Source organism: Brienomyrus brachyistius, chromosome 17 (assembly GCF_023856365.1).
Source record: "Brienomyrus brachyistius isolate T26 chromosome 17, BBRACH_0.4, whole genome shotgun sequence".
In the NCBI taxonomy this organism is placed as follows: Eukaryota; Metazoa; Chordata; class Actinopteri; order Osteoglossiformes; family Mormyridae; genus Brienomyrus; species Brienomyrus brachyistius.
Genome location: NC_064549.1, coordinates 17,181,304 through 17,201,945, shown reverse-complemented (window position 1 = coordinate 17,201,945; position 20,642 = coordinate 17,181,304). Strand labels below are relative to the sequence as shown.

At 39.1% G+C, this 20,642-nt stretch overlaps 2 protein-coding genes across 3 annotated transcripts; both read right to left on the bottom strand.

Moving 5' to 3' along the window:
- Window positions 1–853: 853 nt before the first annotated feature.
- On the bottom strand, window positions 854–2,327 carry LOC125711696 (odorant receptor 131-2-like). Of its 2 annotated transcripts, none has more exons than XM_048980902.1 (2): window positions 2,292–2,327; window positions 854–1,941 (listed from the first exon to the last, which is right to left on the bottom strand). In XM_048980902.1, the coding sequence occupies exon 2, from the start codon at window positions 1,929–1,931 to the stop codon at window positions 945–947; it is 987 nt and encodes a 328-aa protein (XP_048836859.1). In that variant the 5' UTR covers window positions 1,932–1,941; window positions 2,292–2,327; the 3' UTR covers window positions 854–944. The 2 variants fall into 2 exon arrangements, with proteins under 2 accessions (XP_048836859.1, XP_048836858.1); XM_048980901.1 differs by having other exon boundaries at window positions 2,192–2,325.
- Window positions 2,328–7,176: 4,849 nt separating this feature from the next.
- Window positions 7,177–10,357, bottom strand: or95a1 (odorant receptor, family 95, subfamily A, member 1). Its single transcript, XM_048980905.1, has 2 exons — window positions 10,225–10,357; window positions 7,177–9,316 (listed from the first exon to the last, which is right to left on the bottom strand). Exon 2 carries the CDS (start codon window positions 9,290–9,292, stop codon window positions 8,339–8,341), a length of 954 nt encoding a protein of 317 aa, XP_048836862.1. The 5' UTR covers window positions 9,293–9,316; window positions 10,225–10,357; the 3' UTR covers window positions 7,177–8,338.
- Between the last annotated feature and the right edge of the window lie 10,285 nt (window positions 10,358–20,642).

Below are 20,642 nucleotides of genomic sequence, written 5' to 3'. Positions count from 1 at the left end.
TCTGAAGAGAAATAAACAAAACTCCCTAGAGTACAATTAAATGCATACACAGAACAGGCATATTAATTATTAACACTTAATACCTGTGTAGAGAAATATTACAGTGGAGTGTTTCAGCCTTTCCTACAAGACAAGAGCTCTTTGATTTCATTACAGTAAATAAAAAATGGAAGGCATTAAGTGGTATTTTGCAGCTCACCATAGCTCTTAGTTAAATGTTAAGACTTGTTTTTTAATTTACAAGAAAGGCGGATGCATTTAAAAAAAAAAGGCAAGATTTTTAAGTATATTTTTACATGTCAGTGAAAATGTATTTTTAAATTCATATTTTTCATATTTATAGTTTTGCATGTAAAACCACAGATTTTTCTTTATGATATTTATTATTCGATCTCATGCTTTATGGATAATGATACATAACATACTGTGCCAGCAGAACATACTGCTCACTGTACTTTTCAGCAACTGGTCATATTTATACAATTTTACTTATACTTAGAGGGCAGCGACTGACCAAGAAGTTATTTTCACAGAATAAGTACCACCTTTTGAGAATTTAGAGATGTTTTTTTTCTCTTCAAAATCTCTCACCTAGAAATAATATTGTCAGATTTAATGTTAGAATAACATGTAGTCTGAGTATATCATTGCATATACAGTATGTAAACATAAGGAGCGGCAAGGTGGCTTAGTAGGCACTTAAACCATTATCTATTTATGCACTTACATGAAGCTGGAGTGTGTGGCACCCAACATATCTAAAAAACAACCCTGAATAGGTTAAGTGGTTACAGAAAATGGAATACGTGGAGACGTAAGATCGCTGCCCTGTGATGGGTTGCCGCCCATCAGAAATATAGAAATATTGCATTTGACCAGATCCTGACCCTGTTTTTTCAACTGTACTGTACTTTGAATAAAAGTTAAATAAGTAAACATATTGGTTATGTACAAGTATTTGCATTAGATTTGGAGGTTCCCTCATCAAGAACTGGGTAGATATTTTTATTCATCCCAAAAAAGAAATTGTATTTTAAAGCCAAGAAAAACTTTTTATCTCTTAGTCCGTAAATAAGAGAGCTCAGGCAGCGTGGCAAGATCAAAAACAAGACAAAGTTGGAGTATCTGACATTCACAAATAGCGTTATATCAATGTTCATGACAGCTGATTCAATAAACGGACACCAGAACTGGATGAAACAAAGAACCAGCTGGAAGGCATGAAGAATGACAGTTCTGAGACATTTAGAGGCAGACTTCTTACTGTCAGCGGAGGCCAGTCTAGCAGCCACCACTATTTTGATGTAGGTAAAAGTAGTGATGGCAGACAAAACCAGAAAATACAGCTGAGATATTCCTGTTCTTAGGAGGGTGTGCCAACTGCTTACGTTCATGACGTCGAAATTGCAGACAACCGAGGAGTACCAAAAGCGGAATGGAGCCTCAGATAGTAATGCAAATAATTCAGTTAATGAAGGTACGAAGCTGAACAGCCACACTAGGAGAAGACCTATCAGCCTGGTTTTAGGGTTGGAGATGTCGGCATGTCTTAGAGGCAGGCAGATGGCCACATATCGCTCCAGGCACATGACTACTAGGGTAAGGGGTGTGCCATAAGTGAACCCATCCATGAACACACAAAGTATAACACACAGAATGCTGGCAAATGCATACTGGAAATAAGCACCAACAACAGCCAAGTCTGTCATCACCATCAAAGTGGAGTCCAGGAACAGCATCTGTGCAAATAAAATGTACCGTGTGTCAGTTCGAAATGCCTCCTGCCTGATAAAAGTAAATATCATGAGAGAGTTGACACAAAGTAAAACTCCTATCAAGCCCTGCACTACCACCATCTTATTATTTAGTGATGAGTAAAAAATCAGTATAGAGCTGGAAATGCTCGTGTTTTCTGTGATGTTTATTTCCATTTTGTCGTTCCTAAAATAAAAAGAGGAAAGAATTATACATTTGAATAAGCATGCAGGCTCTTTTTGGATACACTTTCATCAAATACAGTAAAATACAAATATTCAGATAATTCTAATACAGATACAAATATTCTTATTGCACTTTATTACATCTATTATACAAAAACGATTAATCAATATTCATATTTTAATAACAAAGGTATTATGAATGTATGAATAACAACAAGAAAATTAACATTTAAATTACTTTTATGACAAACCTCATCTGTATCCATGTTTTTACATGCTTTTCAAATATTAGGAAAAACATCAAACTTGCAAATGAATTATCCCTGTTAAAGAGTTCAAATGTTAATTTACCTTTTAAAGCATATGGCTATTGAATGCACAATATTCATTGACAACATTGCATCTACCATCCCTTTATATATTGGAGCTAAACATGTAGTTCAACTGTATCATCTTGAGATTTTTGAGCCATGGGAATAGTTGCATCATTGTTGTCTTACATAACACAAATGCAAAATGAACGTGGTGTCTGTGGGTTTTAGTGCTTATGCAAGTTACAATAAAAGTTCTAGATAATGAGTTTTCAAATAAATACCACTTGTTTTGTGCCGGATGCAGTAAAGGTTAATATATAGATGCCATTTTGTCTAACTAGATATTCTATTCAGAATCAAATTACCCATTATTATCCAAATAAAACTGCTTTATGTGTCTACACGATTCTAGATGAATGAATAATTAGTCAGAAAAGGTTAATCTATATTTTTCTATAGTCATATATAGCTAGTGCTAGAAAGTATGGTGCCTGTTGACCAACTGCACTCCTGTCATATACTGTAAAAGGCTGAAGTTGACAACATTGCAGAAGTTGTATCTAATCCATTTTCTGTAACCAGTTGTCCTATTTAGGGTCATAACTATTGCTTCAGGAAATCATAAAAAATCAGTACACATAAATGTTTGAGAGTTATAAGTTATAAGTTCCACTTTTAATCTTTGTTAAATTAAAAATTAGAAGGTGGGATTTAAGCAGCCCACAGTGTCACGTATGTGACACAATTAACCCTTCAGTATAAACCATGAGGAATAACAAAAGCAGATAGCCTACTCTGTATTCTGCATATGATCTGATCTCACTTAACTGGAAATTCCATAGGAGAATGCAAGCTGAGCTATGCTCAACGAAAATTTTAAAAACAGAAAGACAGACAGAAGCCTACGGATGTGCATTAAAAATTCCATTCAGTTCCTGATATTTCTGATGTATGGTGTTCTGGATATCGCCACTTCAAAATTTATGTTCCATCAAAGTGAAATATTAGTCATTTGAATAATCCAAGTTTTAATTCTTACTAGATTTCCTGCTGGAAGAAAGAGTCACAGGGCAGTGGTACAGGATATCACCTATCTGTCATTGCAAAATGAGAAATTCGTACCCAATTCCATGCTAAGAACTATTTCCCTTATTCTGTAATTCCTGAAGTAAGATATACATGCAATCATGAAATACTTAAACATGACTCCAAGACTTAAGCTGGTAGGGTGTTTTGTGACAATATTCAATAAATAAATATGTCATTAAATTTGTTATTTAAACTAGAATTTAAATTGTCATTTAGATGATTATTTATGTCATTTAGATGATTATTTAAACAATAATTTAAATGATGCCAGCAACCATTTAAATTATCTGTCAAAGACGCTCATCAAACTTAGTGGGAGGGCTCTAAACAAAACCGAACTTCCGATTCACAGTACAGCAAATTGTCATGATCTGCTTTCTGCCAGATCTGTCAGATGCCAGCTGATCGACAGCTTAGCCCTTTTGAGGAAAAGCAAAAGCAGTAAAGAAAATGAGATCTTAAACTGAATCCTAAAATGAACAGGGAGCCAATGAAGTGAGGCCAGGACATGAGTAATTTGCTCTCTCTTTTTAGTACCAGTCTAGCCGCTGCATTCTGGACTATCTGATGTGTTAAGAGTGAAGCGTGCGTTCATAAATGGACTCTACAGAACAAGGCACACCCATTGAATTTTCAGGTTATATATGTTTGAAATAATTATTAATTATTACATTGTATCCATATTATATGCAACGGGGAAATACACAAATGAGTTAATAGCTCTAAAATCAAATCGGACAAGCATGTCCTGTGAAGTGTACATTCGTCAGTGGACTGAATGCACATAAAAAACAATGCACATGTTTTGGATTTTCAGGTTAACATTGTCTGTAATAGTTATTCATTATTGTATTGTGCAACACACTAATGGGTTAATAGCTCTAAAACTAAACACGATCTAGAAAAGTGTGCATTTATCCATTGGTTCTAGGAAACAATGCACACCTCTTGGATTTTTCCAAGTGTCCGCATAATTGCCGATACTGCACTATATCAGGGTCAGTGCTGTCCGACCCTGTCCTTTGTGTCCCCCTCCTTGTCTCTTGACCTATCAGCCCCAGTGTAAACTGTTTTGCCTGTTCACTGGGCTGCTGCATAGCTCAGTGGGCTTAGTGTGCAGCTTAGGGACTGTCCTCCTCTGGTCAGGAGTTCCAGGCTGGCCAGAGGGCAGCCACATCTGTTATTTGGTCTTTTTTGGCTTTCTGAATCCATGGTGTTTATTTTCCATTTGTTTCCCTGTCATGTTTATCATGTGTCCTGTTCTCTTCCAGTCCTGTTTGTATTTTTCTTCCTTGTTGTGTTAGTGTAGTCCTCCTGGTTTGTGTTTTCTAGGTTCACACTCAGCTGTAAACCGCCTCAGTGCAGGTCACAGCCTGATGAAGCCAACAGGTCGACATCATCTGGAAAAAGCAAAGACGCGATCTTGAGGTCACCAAACAGGACTCGCGCCACCCTTTGGCTATGCCTAGAAATTCTGTCAATAAATGATTTCAAAATTGGTGATAAAGGGCTGCCCCAGTGGAGTCCAACATCCACCGGGAACAAATCTGTCTTACTACTGGCAATGCAAACCTAAGTCTCGCCCCATTTATGCAGGTCTGACTATATCTAGTCAGTATCTCTATACCTCCTGCACCAGCTCAGGCTTCTTTCCTGCCAGAGAGGTTACTGCTGCTTCTTTAGTTTAAAAGGCCTGAGCTACGGCAGATTGCTATTATCGTGGAGTGTTTATCTGACAGACCAGATCGGTTATTAGCCAAGAAAGGGGACCTGCCTAGGCACGAAGTCGAAATGAGTGAGCACATCATTTACGGGAGCACCACCGTTCCATCTGAAGTCCATATTTTACTTTTCCGTGTGCTGTTATGAGGGGATGTGATAAATTTTGTCATCAGGAGGTGGCTGTAGACGGCTGCAGTCAGTACATGTGCAGCACTGATTTTTATGCCTACCGGAAACCGTCCAAGATCACTGACTAAGTATATCCAGCAGGTGGAATGTATGTAAACTTTCTCCTTTCAATTTGTTCAGTTTGAAACAATAAATATCAATATGACTGGAAATCTTTTCTCATCTATATTTCTTCAACACTAATGATATTTCTCCTCTTGATTATTGTTGTGGAAGTTTCATTCAGTCCCAGAAGATGACCTCTGCCCTCTGCTGGTCTGAAGGAGAATTATTGCAGTACACATGCACCAGCCGCAATTTGCTAAATTGTGTATATGAACTAAGCCTTTTGAGATGAAGTAGGCGTGGGATGAGGTACCAGCAACTGTGTCCTCATTTTCTGACATCATCAGATCATCCAATCAGTGCCAAAAGTGCTATAATGATGTCAGAAGATGTGGAAAACAGAAGCTCGCTGCTGAGCCTGGTGTGTTTAAATACCCATTTTTGTCGAATGATCAAATAGCCTATTATGAATACATAGTTCTGATAATGAACTTGAATGATTTGTAATGATATGATTTATTCTTTATTTATATTAGTACACTTCGAGTGTGTACCTGTGTCTGTATTGAGCACCTGCGCGTTTCTAAAACGCTCCACTTAAATATGATTTAATAATATGCTGCTGATGTTTTCTTGGTGAAATATTAAATGTTATATCACTGCCTTAAAATGTGCCAGTAATGCGCTCAGTCACACCTCATTTAAAAAACACTACTCCAACAAGCAGGAAATGAGCGCAGAATCATTTACTTTGAAAACATGCGTACGGTGTTCATTTTAGGACATCCTTAGGTCTTAGGAAAAAATCCACCAGACTTAAGGCAAAACGGCATCAGACATCAGACTTAACATCAAAAAGCATCACGTGTCAGGAAAAAATCCATTAGATTTCAGACAAAACAGCGGTTTTACTTTCTGAGATATTAATGTTTGTTTACATGGTGACGTCATCAGCGTGAAGTTGGCCTCCCATTTGCGTCTGATTTCCACTAGACGGATTTTTTCCGTTACCTGATGCGTTTTGATGTTAAGTCTGATGTCTGATGCCGCTTTGTCTGAAGTCTGATGGATTTTTTCCTGATATCTGAGGATGTCCTAAAATGAACACCGTACATGTGTGCTTGATGTGAAAATTAGGAATGTGCTGGTATGAAACTAGCAAAACCATTTTGCATCACATTTTCCAGCAGTGCAAAATAGGACCACGTCTGTTATTCTGCCGCTTTCCGGCAGTGCAAAATAGGGCCACGTCTGTTATCCTGCCATCACAAAGACTTGCCTAAAATGCTGCACATGTTTGTTCTGGTTTTAACTACAGAGTGGTACAATTAGCAAAACTGTGTCTTCACTGTATTTTTCACTGTATTTTTTTAGTTATGTTAATTTTCACGCAGTTCACTGCTTTAAAAGCTTCTCATGATCTTTGTTTGCAACATAACCGAAATAAATAGTTTGATGGTGAAGTGTTGCAGAACCCATGAATAAAATGCTTGTTTTATTAGGCCTACTTTTAAACTAGAGACAAATCATTTTCAGGTTCATTGTGCCACCACTATATATTAACCCACGTTGCTTCAAATTTTGAACAAAATCTTCTTATCAGATGTGGATCTTAATTCAATGTTATAATAATGAAAATCTTAAAAAAGAAGTTTTCTTTGGACCACCCTAATACCAGGGTTTTCAGGTTGACTTAATGAGGCGTTTAAGCAAATGTTGGTTTCTGAAATGAAATGCTTCCTATTTTAAAGGTGTTTTCGTCTCAAACTTTTTGCCCTTATACCATAAGTCTATATAAGACATATAAAACAAATGACATTATATTTGGAAATAATGAATGAAATGTAATGTAGGTCTAAGCAATAAAAAATTTTATGGGAAGGAGCCTAAAAGGACTGAAACACACATAGACACGCAGCTATTAGACTTATTCCTGCTGTATATTGTAATAATAACTGTACATTGTATGGTGAGCAAATATTATTTTATCACACATATGATTATTAAAGACATCATTATTGTGTAATAGCATCACAATCATTTAATATGGCTCTGCCTTTATGTTTTAATTTCTGACTGTATTGTATTATCCACTGCATTTTAAACAATCAATCTGGTCTTTTTATTTTATTTTCAATTTTTGATATTGTAAAGAAAAACTTAAATAGAGAATTCTTGAGTTTGCCCCTTGTTTCGTTAGTAAGGTTAATGTCTTATTATGTTAGTAAAGTTTGTTGGTTTATTTCAAATTAGGTCGTGGGCGGGGGGGGGCTGGATATTAGCCAGCCTGCTAGCTAGCTGTGCATAATGGCAGACACTGCTAATATTGTTGACCTGATTTTAGGAAAGCCGTTTGATAGTCTTCCTTACAAGGAGAGACTCAGATTTAGACAGCAGGGCAGATCAACACCCAGGATTCCATAAAATGTGCTTCAACTGTTTGAAAGACCACCAGCTGCCAATGGGTCACAGATTAGAAAGGATGAGAATTGATCCCTTGTGTATTTCAACACCATATAATCAAAAATTAAACTGGTATAACATTCTTTTAGTTATCAATCCATCCATCCATTTTCCAAACTGCTTATCCTATTGGGTTGCAGGGGGTCCGCAGCCTTTCGCGGAAGCAATGGGCACGAGGCAGGGAACAACCCAGGATGGGGGGGCCAGCCCATTGCAGGGCACACTCACACACCATTCATGCACACATGCACTCTTACGGGAAATGTAGTAACTCCAATTAGCCTCAGCACGTTTTAAGACGGTGAGGGGAAACCAGAGTACCCGGAGGAAACCCCACGACGACATGGGGAGAACATGCAAACTCCACACACATGTAACCCAGGCGGAGACTCGAACCCGGGTCCCAGAGGTGTGAGGCAACAGTGCTAACCACTGCACCACCATGCCGCCCCATTCTTTTAGTTATATTCAATTAAATCAGATTTAATTACATATTGAGAATTATTTGTGCACCTTTATCGAAGCATGAATGCCTTTATTGTGAGAAACAGAACTAATGTAAACAATTTATTAATCTCACTTCAAGAAGTGTTTTCTTGTTGCCATGGGGTGAACGCTAGCAGAGCAGCAGAAGACAGCGCCCTTAATGTGCCGTCTCAGGATATCGTCACGTAGGCCGTAAATGAGGGGGCTCAGGAAGCGTGGCAGAAGGATGACGCAGAAGAAGTTGAAGAAGATGATGTTCTCACGCAGCCAGCTGACATGCATCATGAGGAGGTTTTCCGTCACAGGCTGGGCAAAGGATATCATGCAGAGCAGCAGCTGGAGCCCGTGCAGCAGCACAGTCTGTAGCGCCTTGGTGACAGACGCCCGGTCCTGACGCATGCGCCGTGTCTCAAAGAGGATCCTGATGTAGGTGAACAGAATGATGATGGCCACTAGCCCAAAGAACACCCTGTTAAGGACCACTTTGAATAACGTCTGAATTGGAAACAAGTTAAGAATGCCTGATCTGCAGAGCACCATTCTGGAGAAAGTTCCCGAGTCAGGCTGTAGCTGGCCCAGGGAGAAGTCGACGATGGGGAGGATGCAGCTGGTCAGCCACAGGGCCAACATGATGACCCAGATGCGGTCTGCCTGCCACATTGTGGGCTGTTGTAGGGGGTACAAGATGGCCACGTAGCGCTCCAGGGACATGGTGGCCAGGATGAGTGGAGTGTTCTGGAAGGTAGCAGTGGACAGGAAGAGGAGGGAGATGCATGAGGCAAAGAAGATGCGCAAGTCAGCCATCACAAAGAAGAAGAGGATCATGGAGAGGGAAAGCTGTAGTGTGTCATTGATCAGCATGTAGACAAAGAGGATATAGCGTGAGCTGTCCCAGAACTGCCGGTTTGATGCAAAGGTGTACAGCATCACGACGATGCAATAGAAGAATATCATGAAGAAAGGAATTACAAAGAATATCTTCAGTGTCGCTGACAGGCCCTTGTTCATAGTTGTATTGCCCAGAATGCCTGTTTCATTCTGCATTATTTACAGGAGGCTTCAGGAGCTCTAAAGTGAAACAAAATGAGAGGCACATCAGTCAATAGACCTTACATGTTTTACCAACATTAATGTGTGGAGTAAATAATTATGAATTGGCCCAGTTTGTAACCAGAAAAGTAGCTTACCATTTTTTTTAAAGTATTCTAAGCATAATGAATATAATATAATAATTTCTTAAAAATCAATGTTCCTTTAATTTTAAATTGTCATTTCACTATAATTATTTTTTTTGTAACATCTGTAACTATAACTGTCAATAGCATAAATATGTAATAGGTATTACTAATACATAGTTGCACTAATAACTAAAATACAGTATTGTGCAAAAGGAACTCAAAAGAAACGTTTAACGCTATTTATCTGGGTAGTAAGTGCACATTTTCTTTGGACAAAAAATATAATTTAACATAAGAACATATGAAAATTACGAGTAACACAATAAAAACTAGTAAAAATGTCTTCTGTTCTCGAGAAAGTTACTGATATCTACTTGGATGGCTAGGTGAACATCACTTCAGTTCCCAAACTTCTCCTCAGTGGCACCCGAACCATTCTATGTATTTATGAAATTTCGCCACCAGCTCGCCTAATTAATTAACTTAATTAGTTAAAAAAGCGAACGAGATATTGAATAGATATATGAGGTGGGCTAGTGGTCAGGTCAAAAAATACACAGGTGTAATGTATGGTTACTGGAAATAACAGGGTTATGTTAGCAGAGGTTTTGAAATGGCTGAGCTGACACACTTTGCTAGGCATAACAGCATAGTTACACCAACATGACAGTTATTTAAACATAATTTTTTTTGCCTGCCTAAGACTTTTACGCAGTACTGTATCTGTCATGAAGCAAATGTCATGTTATCCAAACAAGTGACATACAGCATATAATGGAACTGAAAAACCAAACTTACCTCACTGAACCGCTCACACTGAACTATGGGGTGGTGAAAAGGTGGTGGATCAAATTTTATATGATTATGCCAGAGAGTTGTTGCCTGGAATTCTTCCCACTGGAGGAAAGGCTTTGAAAGTATGCACAAATTGTTTGTGTTCTTTATTCCTCAAGAGGGAAAATTAATTTCATGCTGTTGTCATAATGGATAGCTTTCGTCATTGCAGTTTACCACGGGTACCTAACGAAATGAAGGATCTACTCGCTTTTGAACTATTTTAATATTGAGAAATATTGATATTGAAATTGAAATAACAAAATGCAAAAGGAGATTTCAACAATAAAGAGTAATTCAGAGCAGTGGTGATTATGGTTGCTATTCACTAGAAAAAACATTTTGTCAGTGATTCACCTAAATTAGTTATATTCTATTACATCAGATTTAATTATATGCTGAGAATTTTTTGTCCATAACATTTTATCATAACACGAATGCCTTTATTGTGAGAAACTTAAATTATAGGAGGTCCATATCAACAAGTACTAACAAGTACAGATCTAAAAAGAAATTAATCTGCTTTACCTTTTATTATTTGTTTAGTTATATACTGTAACATGGTTTGCATAATCATCCCAAACTGTTTTCCTCTTCAGAGCACGGCATGTCTTGTTTTTCGTGGATAGTTCTCTATTCCCTGGTGAGAAAACAAGGAGGAGAAACCTGGGGCAGCAGTGTCTTGCTCAGTGCCTATAATCAGAACAGCTCCCTGGTTCAGGCCTGGCCTCGTCATGTCTGCAGGTCCTTGAGCAAGGCCCTTAACCCCCAGCTCCCTGGTCACCACAAGAAGTGGCTGCCCTTTGCAGGCAGCTTGCTGTAATCTATAGAGAGCACAATGGGGGAGGCAAAAAGAGAATTTCCCCCTAGGAATCAATGAAGTATCTATTATTATTATTATTATTATTATTATTATTATTGTTGTTGTTGTTGTTGTCATGTTGTTGTATTGTTATCTTAAAATCATATTATTCATAACTAGGCTATTCATAGACACATTTAGGTCTTTTAAAAAAATGTGTAAATTAAGTAAGCATTTTGAGACTAAAGTATATTGACTGAGTTTTACTGATGCTGAAGGGCTGTGGTGTTTTTGAATGAACAGCTTCTTTGTGAGTTTTTAAGTTCTCTCTGATGCACGATGCATTTAAAATATATTAACTTCATTTATCTGGAACATTTGTCAAATACACACAGCAGTTTTGTGAATTTTCTAAAGAGAGTTTCAGATTGAAAGAGATTGGGAGGGCATCAGCTCTCGGAAGACTTTTCTCTCAGCACCATTGTTCATTTGGTGGTGTGTTTGGCTCGCTGTGGAAAACCACAAAGGATGGATTTTGACATTGACAAGCTGTCTGTAAACTTTGTCCTCGCTATGTGTGCCTCCTGAATAGGCATAACCAGAGATCTCTAGAGTACAGTTAGTGACACACACGTAATAGGCACATTAATTATTAACAGTTGAGCCCTGAGCAGTGCCTTGTTACATCAGAGTGTTTGCACATTTGCTAGGCAAACTGGATCTCTCCCCGGACTTCTGCCACAACAGGCTGGAACTGGATTCCTCACGGCCACCCAGGATGAACAAGAGACCTGAGTGATTAAGATAATGAATGCATTCAAAAGCAGAACAATACCTCTGACCTCTGAACCTATTCAAATTGTTAGTTTTATAAATAATCAGAGCGTTTTAAATCTTGTTTGAAACTGAACTCATTAGCCTTTACTTATAACATACAATAACCCTCATGTAAACTTTGAGACATTTCATTAAAGCAAGACCAAAATTTGTGACAATAATGTTAAGATTTTTTTGGACATTTTTACTTGTGTCCGTCTCTGTAAAAGGGGAAGGGAAAGGTTTCCATTGTGTGTCTATCTGTCTGTGTCCGTGTGAGGATTATGTTCCTATTACCCAATGAATTATGTGATAAAAACCTGTTATTTTGGCATAGTGGGGGACCATTTTTCATAATCTCATTCATAAATAATTGAAAAACTGAAGGTGCACAGGTTACCCCATACAGCAGGGGTGGCCAGTCTTATCTGCAAAGTGCCAGTGTGTATGCAGGTTTCCGGGGTTACCTAAAGCTCTTCAAACCCAGGTGTCAGGACTCTTCAGCCAAAGAGTCCTCTAATTAGTAATGTATGTCATTCAAAAAGTGTAAAAGAATCTATATGAAAAATTTATATATCTTCTACACGATGACTCCCTCCCTGTAGACATCGCCCAAGGGTAATATGTTCAATCCTCTACAGTATATGGTTAACAGGGCTGGATTGTTCAACCTGCTGCTAGGTGATGTCCAGGGTCCACTGTTTGCACAATTGGTGCTCTACGTTCTTTCTGTCTGCTGCATGATCAAACATACTCTTGAAGTGTGCATAGAACTGTTGTGATGGCAGACTGTGATGACAAGACTGCGCTCTTCTGATGCCATAGGGCTGAATCCCAGACCAGGGCTCTTCCAGGCGGAGATCTTCTCAGGCAAGATCTGAGTGCGTTTCTTGAAAATACCACATGAGTAGTAGCAATGCCTACTGCAATTTAACCAAATTGTGTGTATGGATTCTATAACAGTGGGCCCTGGTGTGTTCTAAACAGAGAATTTCAACAGAGAAGTGCTGCCTCAGGTTAAGAATCACTTATCAAACATTTTCCATAACTTAAGAGTGGTATTTCAAGGGTGTAAGAACACCTTGTTGATGCAGGGTTTTCTCTCCAACATGTCCTCTAAATAATCTGCTTACATTGGGTGGATATTTTAGATTGTCATTGATTAGGCCAAGCAAATGGTTTGAAAAGAAGCCACAAATTTAAAAGCAGGGTGGGGGGGGGGGGGGGCAAGAGTACCCAAAAGCTGTGAGACTTCTTTATGTTCTAGTAATCTATTTATTAATTAAGATGTTGTAACAAAGTGCTGTAAGTGACCTGGCTGCACTGTGTAGGAGACAGGAGGAGGGAGGCTATCACAGACTACTCCACAGGAGAAGATGATGATACTGCACATGAGCAGAAAGTACATTTCAGGTTCCCCGAGGAATGAAAAGGGATGATGGCATTGCCATTTGTAAGCATTACATCATGGCATGTGATTAAAAGGCAAAGCGGAATTGGCTCATTAGTCGAGCGGGGAGAGGCCTCCTGGAACAGCCCTAACAAAGGAAGGAGCTTGTGAGACTGTAGCCGCTTTTCTATTATACCTTGACAAATTGTCACAGGTCTTAGATATTCTTGCTCACCCACTCTGCTCTTCCATCTAAGCACTTACTTGTCTCCAGGGGCATCGGTGGGGCATGGATACCCTGACAGATTCAGGAGGTCCAGCACTTTACTGGGTCCCTTGAATATGTATAATTATGCGATCTAAGGGGGCGGGGGGGCCAAGATAACATTCTTTCAGGGGGCCTAGAATGTCTAGCTACTCCCCTGCCTACCTCATTGACCATCATTCCTCCTCTGGCGCTGAACCTGCCTGCCTTGAGTGGCCACTAGAAAGTGCTTGAGGAGGCCAACATGGACCCACAGGATTATGTCTACCCAGTATTTACACAGTATTTACCCTAATTCAGAGTCCATCCAAAAAACCCAGAACTCAGAACACTTACAAATATTCATAACCACTTAAAACAACTTGGACATAAATCAGGAAACCAAGCCTATGTTTATAATCACAACACTGTTAGGCCCTAAACCCTCACCTGTTTATGTCTATGTGAGTCTCATAGGAAAGCAAGATGGGATATGTGAGAACTAAAGAATTATTACATATCTGTATTTGTAGAAATGGCAAATGAAGTATCATCATCATAGCCAGATCTTCAAATGTGTGGAAGAAAAAAACTGCGGACTGTGGTGAAGAAAAAGCAAGAAAAGGCCACAAAAGGTGAAACACTCTGATTAATGATAAAGTCACAATTAACGCTTGTTTCATAAGTGTCTCTCATGTTAGATTAGTTACCCCATTTTATGATTGTAAGTATCATATACAAAGAAGTAAAACAGAAAAAGCTTTTGTCTATTATGTAACGGAGGGTAACCATGACAATATAAATAGTTTTACAGTTTTTCTGAATCGCTAAAGCACATTTCATAAAATCTCATCTCTTTGTCTCAAAACACTAAACACAAACTCTAAAATTCAAGCTACACTCACAAAACCAACTTGTCTTGCAAAACCAAACATTTGACCCAAAACTATTTTAACTTTACTCAAAATCAAGCACTACTGTCAAAAACCACACAAAACCAGCCAATGTACAAACATAACTGAGCAACAATTACAAATTACATAAATAAATACAAAACACTGTGGGATAGCGGGAAAATAATATTTATTTATTTATTCTTGTACTCACCTTTAAACAAAAAAGTCACATATAAACAAAAAAGATACAGTAAGTAAAAAAAAGCCCAACTATGCTGCATCCTCTCCTCTGTTTCATTCTGGCCACAGCACCTCATCCACATCACAAGCAGTGTTTGCCCTGGCCAAGCAGCGGGGGAAACATTACCTAGCATGGCGAATCCAGCCATGAAAAGCATTACAGTTTTTTTCAATTGCTTAGACACTAAAATTAAAACTTTCTCACAATTAACAAATCCTTATACTCAAGGAGCAAAACACCGGCCTAGATTTGCACAACTGTAAGCACATTTTCAGCTTCAGACTTTTTGCAAAACATAACACACAATGATTTGCAAAACACTAAACACACTTAACATACATTACACACAAAAATCTATCATGAAGTCACTTCCTTGCAATACCAAAGCACTGACTGTCAAATTACCGCACCGTCCAACCAATTGGTTCAACACAGTCATCAGGTGTGCAAACACTTGTTTGCTTAATTGTAGACACACCAATCAGGTGTTTAAGCACTATAAAAAGGCAACAGGCAAGTTCACCTGTCTTCAACAAAAATGGACAGTGTCGGAAGAAGAGGAAGAGTACGGATGAGAGGGGGAATCCGGAGAGAACAAGGTGGAGGAAGAGGCCAAGGTAGGGGAAGAGGAAGAGGGAGAAGAAGACCTAGAGGAGGGGTAGGACATGCACAAAGAAGAAGACAACCAAATCTGTGTAACGAAATTTGTGCTACAATTGTGGACCATGTAATAAACCACGGACTAACACTGAGGGAGGCTGGACTGAGAGTACAGCCTAACCTAAGCAGGAACACAGTGGCATCAATAGTTCGGACATTTCGTCAAGAGCACAGGTGAGAAACTTATCTTCTGTCAACAGAAAATCCATAGCTTACTGCATGTACTATATCAACCGTTTTGGTATGTATTCATGTTTCATTTTACAGTAAGCTACATGTATTTTGTTTGCCCAACATAGGATTGAACGTCGAGAACACCAAGGAGGGAGGCGCCCTATATTCACACAGGAGCAAGAAAGAGAGATCATAAACCTCGTTTTGGCCAATAAAGACAATCAGACTTCGAGAAATTCAAGCCCATATTGTCAATGATCACCAAATTTTCAATAATGTCCTACAGGTCTCTCTGTCAACAATAGGCCGTATCCTTAAAAAACATCAAGTTCTGATGAAACAATTGTATAAAGTGCCATTTGAAAGAAATTCAGACAGGGTGAAAGTCCTGCAGCATGAATATGTGGTGGTATGTTTTGTTCACTGACTGTAGTATTGTGTTCTGCACACATAACCTTTTTACAGTACATGTAATTTTACTGTATAGCATACCTACAGTATATTGATAACGCAATGTGATATTTTGCTGTATTTCAGAGAGATTTGCGAATGGATGCGGAAGAAGTCCCGCATGAGTTTATATACATTGATGAAGCTGGATTTAACCTGACAACAGTGAGAAGAAGGGGAAGAAACATCCTTGGCCACAGGGCTATTGTCAATGTACCAGGGCAACGTGGGGGTAACATTACCCTTTGTGCTGCCATTTCACAGAATGGGGTCCTCCACCGCCATGCCAAATTGGGTCCTTACAACACTGACCTCATTCTTACATTTTTAGACCGATTACACAATATTATCACAGCAGCAAACCAAAGGGACCAGATGCAATACATTGTCGTCTGGGACAATGTGGCTTTCCATTGTTCCGCCCAGGTCCAAAACTGGTTTCATCAACACCCACTATTTATAGTTCACTACCTTCAACCATACTCCCCCTTCCTAAACCCCATCGAAGAGTTATTTTCAGCATGGCGGTGGAAGGTTTATGATCTCCGGCCCTTTGTCCAGATGGCCCTCATTCAAGCTATGGAGGAAGCATGTGATCAAATTGAAGTAGCATCCATACAAGGGTGGATTCATCACTCCAAAAGATTCTTTCCACGTTGCCTTGCAAATGAAAATATAGCCTGTGATGTTGACGAGGCCCTGTGGCCAGAATCAGCTAGGCGGAGAGATGTTTAGGTTTTTATTTTTTATTTTTATTCTGTACTGAACTGGATATGTAATTTGTTATTACAAGTGTTTAAGATTGAGCACAGCAGTGTGTAATTGGTTCAAACAGAATCCGACTGTATGAACCATGTGTGCGCCATAGGGTACCAAAATGGGCTTTTGGTAAATTATTGTACAGTTTTGAATTAAGTGTTTCATTTTGGGGGGCGGCATGGTGGTGCAGTGGTTAGCACTGTTGTCTCACACCTCTGGGACCCGGGTTCGAGTCTCCGCCTGGGTCACATATGTGCGGAGTTTGCATGTTCTCCCCATGTCGTCGTGGGGTTTCCTCCGGGTACTCTGGTTTCCCCCCACAGTCCAAAAACATGCTGAGGCTAATTGGAGTCGCTAAATTGCCCATAGGTGTGCATGTGTGAGTGAATGGTGTGTGAGTGTGCCCAGCGATGGGCTGGCCCCCCATCCTGGGTTGTTCCCTGCCTCGTGCCCATTGCTTCCGGGATAGTCTCCGGACCCCCTGCGACCCAATAGGATAAATGGCTTGGAAAATGGATGGATGGATGGATGGATGGATGGATGGATGGATGTTTCATTTTGCAAAAGATCTGAGATGTTCTGCTACTTGTGTGTGTGAATTGTGTGTAGGATTTTGACAAAATGAGCCTTGTTTTTAAAATCGTGCCTAAGCAATCGTAAAAAACTGTAACTGCCATACCTCCACATGCATCTTCCATAGCTTGGAGAAGGGGTATACGTGTGTGTGTGGATTTCGGTCATACACTTTCCATCTCCAGGCAGAAAAAAATTCCTCAATAGGATTGAGGAATGGAGAATATGGAGGGAGATAAACAACCAAAAAAAGTGGGTGGGCAGTGAAACAGTTGCGAACCAGAGCAGCCCGGTGGAAACTTACGTTGTCCCAAATGACAACATACCTGAGCTGCTCTGAACCATCTATCTGATCTGGTGGAATGAGTGTGTTGTGTAGGATTTCCAGGAATGTGATCAGATGGGCAGTGTTGTAGGGGCCAAGGGTAGCATGGTGATGGATGACACCATGGTTGGTAATTGCTGCACACATTGTGATGTTCCGACCAGGCTGGCCAGAGAGTTCAACTCTCTTTGCCCAGCCTCTCTCATTGTTAGACCATGGTTGACCACATGGTCAATCAAAGTGGCTTTGATCTCATCAGAGATTACGTTCCTTGGCCTTCCTCGTCCTCCCTGTCCTCCTCCTTTTACTCTCACTCCTCTGGCTCTGCCTGTTTCCAACGTTGGCATCCATTGTTCCAAAACAGAAGAGCTCGCCTTTTGGCCTTTTATAAATCTCTGATTTCTAAATTGCTATTATGTGTGACAGGTGTTTACCCATGTGATGAGTTAGTATGCAAAGTAGGGCAACTGAATTTACAATTTTGAATGACAGTGTGTTCCTTGTGAAAACAAGAGATTTTCTTCATGAAAATTGTGCCAAATGCAGAGAATTGTGTGTAGTGTTTTGAAAACTACATTTCATTGTGTCACAAGCAGAAGTAATTGTGCGTAAACAACTAAGAAAAACTGTAATGGCACGTTGACTTATGACGTTGTGACCTCTTCTTCTTCTTTTTGCTAGATTGAATCCAGCTTCATCCACGAAGATGTATTCATGAGGCCTAACCATTGAGTCAAGCTTATAGATTCTCTGTACACAATGAAAACAAACTACATTTAGTTCTGTAAATGACACAGTATAATATATACATGTGCTGCTTCCCAGACAATACAGTATACATTCTAGTACTGAGTTTACTGTGAAAGTTTAATTACTTGCACATATTGACATAGTTGCTTTCACTCTCACACAGTTTCGCTCAAATGTTACCCGATAAACTTGTTTCATCCTTATCTTGTTACGTTACAGGACACAGTCAATTGTTGACAGACTTACACTATTTATTCCCTCAAAATGTATGTTGTCTTCTATAATCCGCTGCTGTATTTCACGCAGTCAAATTGTATTATTTTCAAGGACCGTATCCACAATAAGGGTCTCTTGGTGTTGTGAGAACATGCGTGTTTTTCCACCCTCATGTGGCCGTCTTTCAATTCTAAAAAAAACCCATTTAGTTAGAAGTATACACACACACACACACACACACACACACACACATATATATATATATATATATATATATATATATATATATATATATATATATATATATATATATATATATATATATATGCATAGACTCCTCATCCTCTTCTTCTTCTATTTATTGCTCCATTGTTGTATCCACTCATTCCATTTGCATTTGACTAGGCTTATATACTGTTGACTAATTGGGTTCAGTGATTGGACATGACATATGTGTTTTCAATTTTGAGTGGCAGTGTATTGTGGATGAAATTTCTCGAAGTCCGATGTTTAAGTGTTTGACAAAACTTTATTATTTGATGAGCTCAAAGGGAACAGACACTCAGCAATCATGCGTCTCGTGTTCTGCTCCTCGAGCAACAAATGCATACATCTTTTATAGCCAAAAATGCGCCAGTCATCAGACAGTTCAAGGACAAGTCGGATATCTGGACGTTCCAGTTATTTCTGCCTTTCAAGGCCCACAGACAGTTCAAGGAAAGGTTGGCCATCTGGAGATACCACTTTCTTCTGGTTTTTCAAGGCCCACCTATCAGCTTAGAACAAGTCCATCTATTTGGGACTTTTCCTTTTGCTATATCATTCTAAGTCGAGTCCCTTGTTCTCTTTTTCTGCATTTATATTATCCCATACCATGCATGCATTTTATAATATCTTCTGCAACAGCTTACTTCTCAGGTCATGCCTTTGCTTGACCTGGGCCTCTTGCTGAAAAAGCAATATATGGCAAACATGTTAGTTCCTCTATAGAAAATAGCAATCCCTTACTTAAGCAAATTTGCGTTATTTTTTGATACATTCAATGAATGACAAGTAGGATTACATTGTTTCGACCACTATGTGTAAATCAACAACAGCATTATAAACTCAATTGTTAATTACTGATTAGGTAATGCATTTTGCATAATCATCTATATTCCATTATTGATTACTGATTAGCATAATCATGAATTTTCTATCATAGTGTACATGATGAAAACAGTGTGTTACTTTTGTTCAACTTCTGTATATTTTATTCAGTAAATGTTTTCAAACACAGTACCATGGAGAAATTATTTGTCATTGTCTCCTTACTGAGAGAAGTATACTTTTTACCTGTTTTCTTCTATGAAGGTGCGGATTATAGTAGCCATTGAGAACCTGCTTATGTTTGGTTGCACACGATGCCCTGCCTCCCTCATAGTCATGCCATGCACCAGATCATGATCTATGACAGTTGTTCGAATGTAATTTGAAATTACAGATCTTCTTGGTCTTACAGTTTTTCTCCATTGCTAAAACACTAAATTCTATTGTCTGAACCAAATTCCCAGTTGCCAGAACCCACTTATTGAATCAGTCACTCTTTTGACAAAACCATAAACACTCGTCACCTGTTTAGACACATCTTGTCAACACATTGTCATTGTGATGCACCTGTGTTGCATAATGGTGAGCACAGGTGGCAAAAGTCAAACACAATTAAAGCTCAGGTGTCACCGGTTGAACACAACAACTCAAAATATATCACACTTATGGCTAATGATGTGAGGGTACATATAAGCCAGAGCACTGGTTTGTGAGGCACTACAATGGATAGAAATCTAAGCAGAGGAGTTCGTGTAGGAGGAGGTCGAGCAGGTCAAGGTGGTCGAGGTGGTCAGTGAGGACAAAGAACAGTAATATCTGATGAAATCAGAGTTACTGTGATTGACCATGTTCTTGTCCATGGTATGACAATGAAGGAGGCTGGACTAAGGGTACAACGAAACATCAGTAGATTCACTGTATCCACCACAATCCGAAGATTTAGAGAACAGGTAGTTACTTTTTTTGACATTATAGTATGTAAATGTTGACAACAATT